This window comes from Notothenia coriiceps, unplaced genomic scaffold (genome assembly GCF_000735185.1).
Source record: "Notothenia coriiceps isolate Sejong01 unplaced genomic scaffold, NC01 NC01_scaffold00011632, whole genome shotgun sequence".
In the NCBI taxonomy this organism is placed as follows: Eukaryota; Metazoa; Chordata; class Actinopteri; order Perciformes; family Nototheniidae; genus Notothenia; species Notothenia coriiceps.
Window position 1 is genome coordinate 161,241 of NW_011344333.1, and position 3,098 is coordinate 164,338.

Here is a 3,098-nt window from a genome sequence, read left to right on the forward strand (position 1 = left end):
GGGCCATCTGTAAATTAGCTTAGATGGCCCACAGGGCCATCTCCCAAAATCCTTAATGTCATGCACTGCACACTACCAAATAGTGATGCACTGTCAGGCTTTATATGTCACCCTTTGTGCAAAATCCACATTTTCATGTATTTTATACATCAACATGTGTCCCCTCTGTGTAAAGAGATTCTGAAAGTTTCAGGAAAAAAGATTTGCTAACTTTTTTGTTTGAAAATGAGCTGATCCGATTTTGGCCACGTTATGATGTCATAACGATTTTCTGGCTTGTTCAACCATTAACCAATAACCAACCAAGGTAACACTCCCCCCTCTTCACCAGGGGTTGTCCTACTAAAGAGAGTTCTGTTGCCGAAGGGCATATCGACTAACTGACCAGAAGGTGTTAGCTTTAAAATGATTAAGTCATGTTGAACTACTTTGACGTTCTGTGTGCGTTAGTTCAAACGTTTTGCGTTTAAATGTCACATTATAAACCAGCAGGAAGGAATGCTGTAAATACTCACTTTATCCAATGCAATGCTAGTAACAGATCATATTAGTGGATCATTCGCCTCCCTTACACCTTTGTGTTATGTATTTGGCTGTAATATGTGGAATCTATCCTCTGTTCTGGTTCAAAGTAAATGCTTTTACATTTACAGTTTAAATCAGATGAAATTAATTGAACAAAGCCAGCTGTGCCAGGCTTGACTCTTTTAGGTGATTAAATGCTTCAGGGTGTTGGAGCTGACTACAGACAGAACAGTAAGTCTTTGTTTTCTCATTTTCCAACACGTGGTTGTTCACACTTTTCAGGTGATACCTTTTTTAATTCAGGACATGCAGATAAGTAATGAGTGCAGTAAAATAACAGTGGGAACATGACATCAGTAACAGTGTGTGTGTGTGATGAAGTGCTGATGACTTGCCTGGCTGGCCTTGGCGTTGACGTTGCCTTTACTGAAGAGCCTCTTGACCACAGCCATGTCGGCCTCCTCCTTCACAGTGGAGAGGGCAGCCAGCATGATGGCCGTGTAGCCCGCCTTGTTCTGCTTATCCACACTGCACACACCTGCAGGGAGCGCATAAAACATTATCAGCTGAATTGGAAATGTATATTTATAATGCATTTTTCTGATAATAAAATATAGCAGATACATTATCAGCAGATGATACTTTAGTTATATTTGGTCAAGTCTAAGATAACTAAAGTAATATTAAATCATTCGTCTTTGCATACTACCGTTTATTTTACCCAGTTTCTTAACCTCAGGAGGGAAAAAACTAGAAGTTTTAAACTCCTTTTAGATTTTTAAATTATAGGCAAGCGCCAAAAAATAATTCATATCGTAAATTCCCAGTTCATTAGGTAAATATGCAAGTGCATCAATATACTGTACCTTTTCCTACTTACATATGAAAAAAACATTTGCTCAGTTCAAAAACCGAAAGATAGTGAGTATAAATCGAAACAGAAAGCCAAGAAATCTCAGTATAAGAATTGTATTAAGTAATTTTCTAAGGTAATTTTTCTGTACATGCTGTAAAATGATAAATGTTAGTTTCTCCAACAATCCATCATCATCTGCACTTCATGTAACATCCTTTTTGATGTCTATGTGAAAGTATTTCTTTCACACCCTCACACTAACAAGAAAGAATATTTAGCTTATGTTTTGTATCTGACAACACCCTATTTCCTTCCAATTGACCTGGGGTCCCTAGATGAGAGGTCAGCAGCTGTATTATTTAATTGGTTATACATTTAATGGTGTACTGTGGATTATTTTCAGAAGGGCACTGACTTGTGTCCAGCAGCAGCCCCACCACCCCGAAGTTGGAGTGGGAGACGCTGTAGTGGAGTGCAGTGTTTCCGTTGCCATCGGTCATGTTGACCACGTGCTCCAGCAGCACAGACGACACCTCTGAGAACGCCATCAGGTAGTCCGAGACCCGAGGAGGCAGAGCCATCTTGGCGCTGGAGATACGGAACCACTCGAGCTGCACTGTGTGGGTACTGGAGAGCTGGTGGTATATAAAGTAAGTTTAGATTACACAAGATACGTAAACAGCAACTGCTGAATCTCAGCAGCTGAAAAAACATGAATCTGTTATTGTAGTCAGTGGTTGATATTGTCCATTTATAATGTACATTGTTCTAAAATTGTCCATTTCACATTTGGTTAGTATATTTTTACACAAATACTTTTGACTTTTATTCAAGTAATGTTCTGAATGCAGAACTTTGACTTTAAACACTATTTCAACGTATTGGTATTACTGCTTTTACTTAAATAAAGCGGTCGTACAACTATCATCAACTTGGTTAAGTGTTAAATTAAAAGGTGTAACTAAGTGATATAATGAATAGAAAAAGCATGCAGGGACGCACCACTTCCTTACTCTTCAGTGTTTTTAGGTCATCGTTCAGGTGGTTCTTCACAATGAGGCACGCTTCTCTCATTTTTGAGCTCAGCTCAAACCTTTAACAAACAATGTGGGATGTTGAAACACAAAACAAATACCTGCTTTCTTTACATAGTTTCAATTTTATACAATTGTATGTGGATTTTGCCATTAATGTCTTTGTTCATGTTTTATATATTAGGAAGACTGTCATCAAACATGGTTTTGTTACATTCATATAAAAAAAATGTAATCGGGAAACTACATTTACACATTTTGAGCCTTGTATTCTGAAACTGAATTCATCAATAAAGCGAATGTATATTTCTGTACTGAGGAACAACCTACTTCTCTTTCACGGCATCGGAGGAATAATTTGACGCTCTCAGGGTTTCCTCATCAGTGTCACTCTCATCCAGGTTGACGTTTCTTTCCTCGTCAGATGTTTCTTCCTCCAGAGCCGCCTCATCCTCCTCGGTGCTGTCCAAGCACTCACCCTCTCCACTTTCCCCAGAAGAACTCCCATCTTCCTCCTCTTCTTCTTCATCCTCCTCCTCTTCACTGGATGTTGATTCATACCTGGGAGACACACACGTTTGTTATTTCCAACCTCTAGACCAGGCATCCTCAAAGTCCGGACTCCGGTCCGGATCCGGACCGAACCACAACTGTCTCTGGACTCTGAGCAAATTATACTTTTC

At 39.4% G+C, this 3,098-nt stretch overlaps 1 protein-coding gene across 1 annotated transcript in view; it reads right to left on the minus strand.

Moving 5' to 3' along the window:
• The window catches only part of kank3 (KN motif and ankyrin repeat domains 3), a 33,584-nt gene that overhangs the window by 8,064 nt on the left and 22,422 nt on the right, over nt 1–3,098 (minus strand). Inside the window, exons 6-9 of the mRNA XM_010772821.1 lie at nt 2,746–2,976; nt 2,384–2,474; nt 1,797–2,016; nt 921–1,063 (exon numbers count right to left, since the gene is read on the minus strand). Of these exons, the coding sequence (XP_010771123.1) occupies nt 921–1,063; nt 1,797–2,016; nt 2,384–2,474; nt 2,746–2,976 (685 nt within the window). The remainder of the gene's footprint in view (nt 1–920; nt 1,064–1,796; nt 2,017–2,383; nt 2,475–2,745; nt 2,977–3,098) is intronic.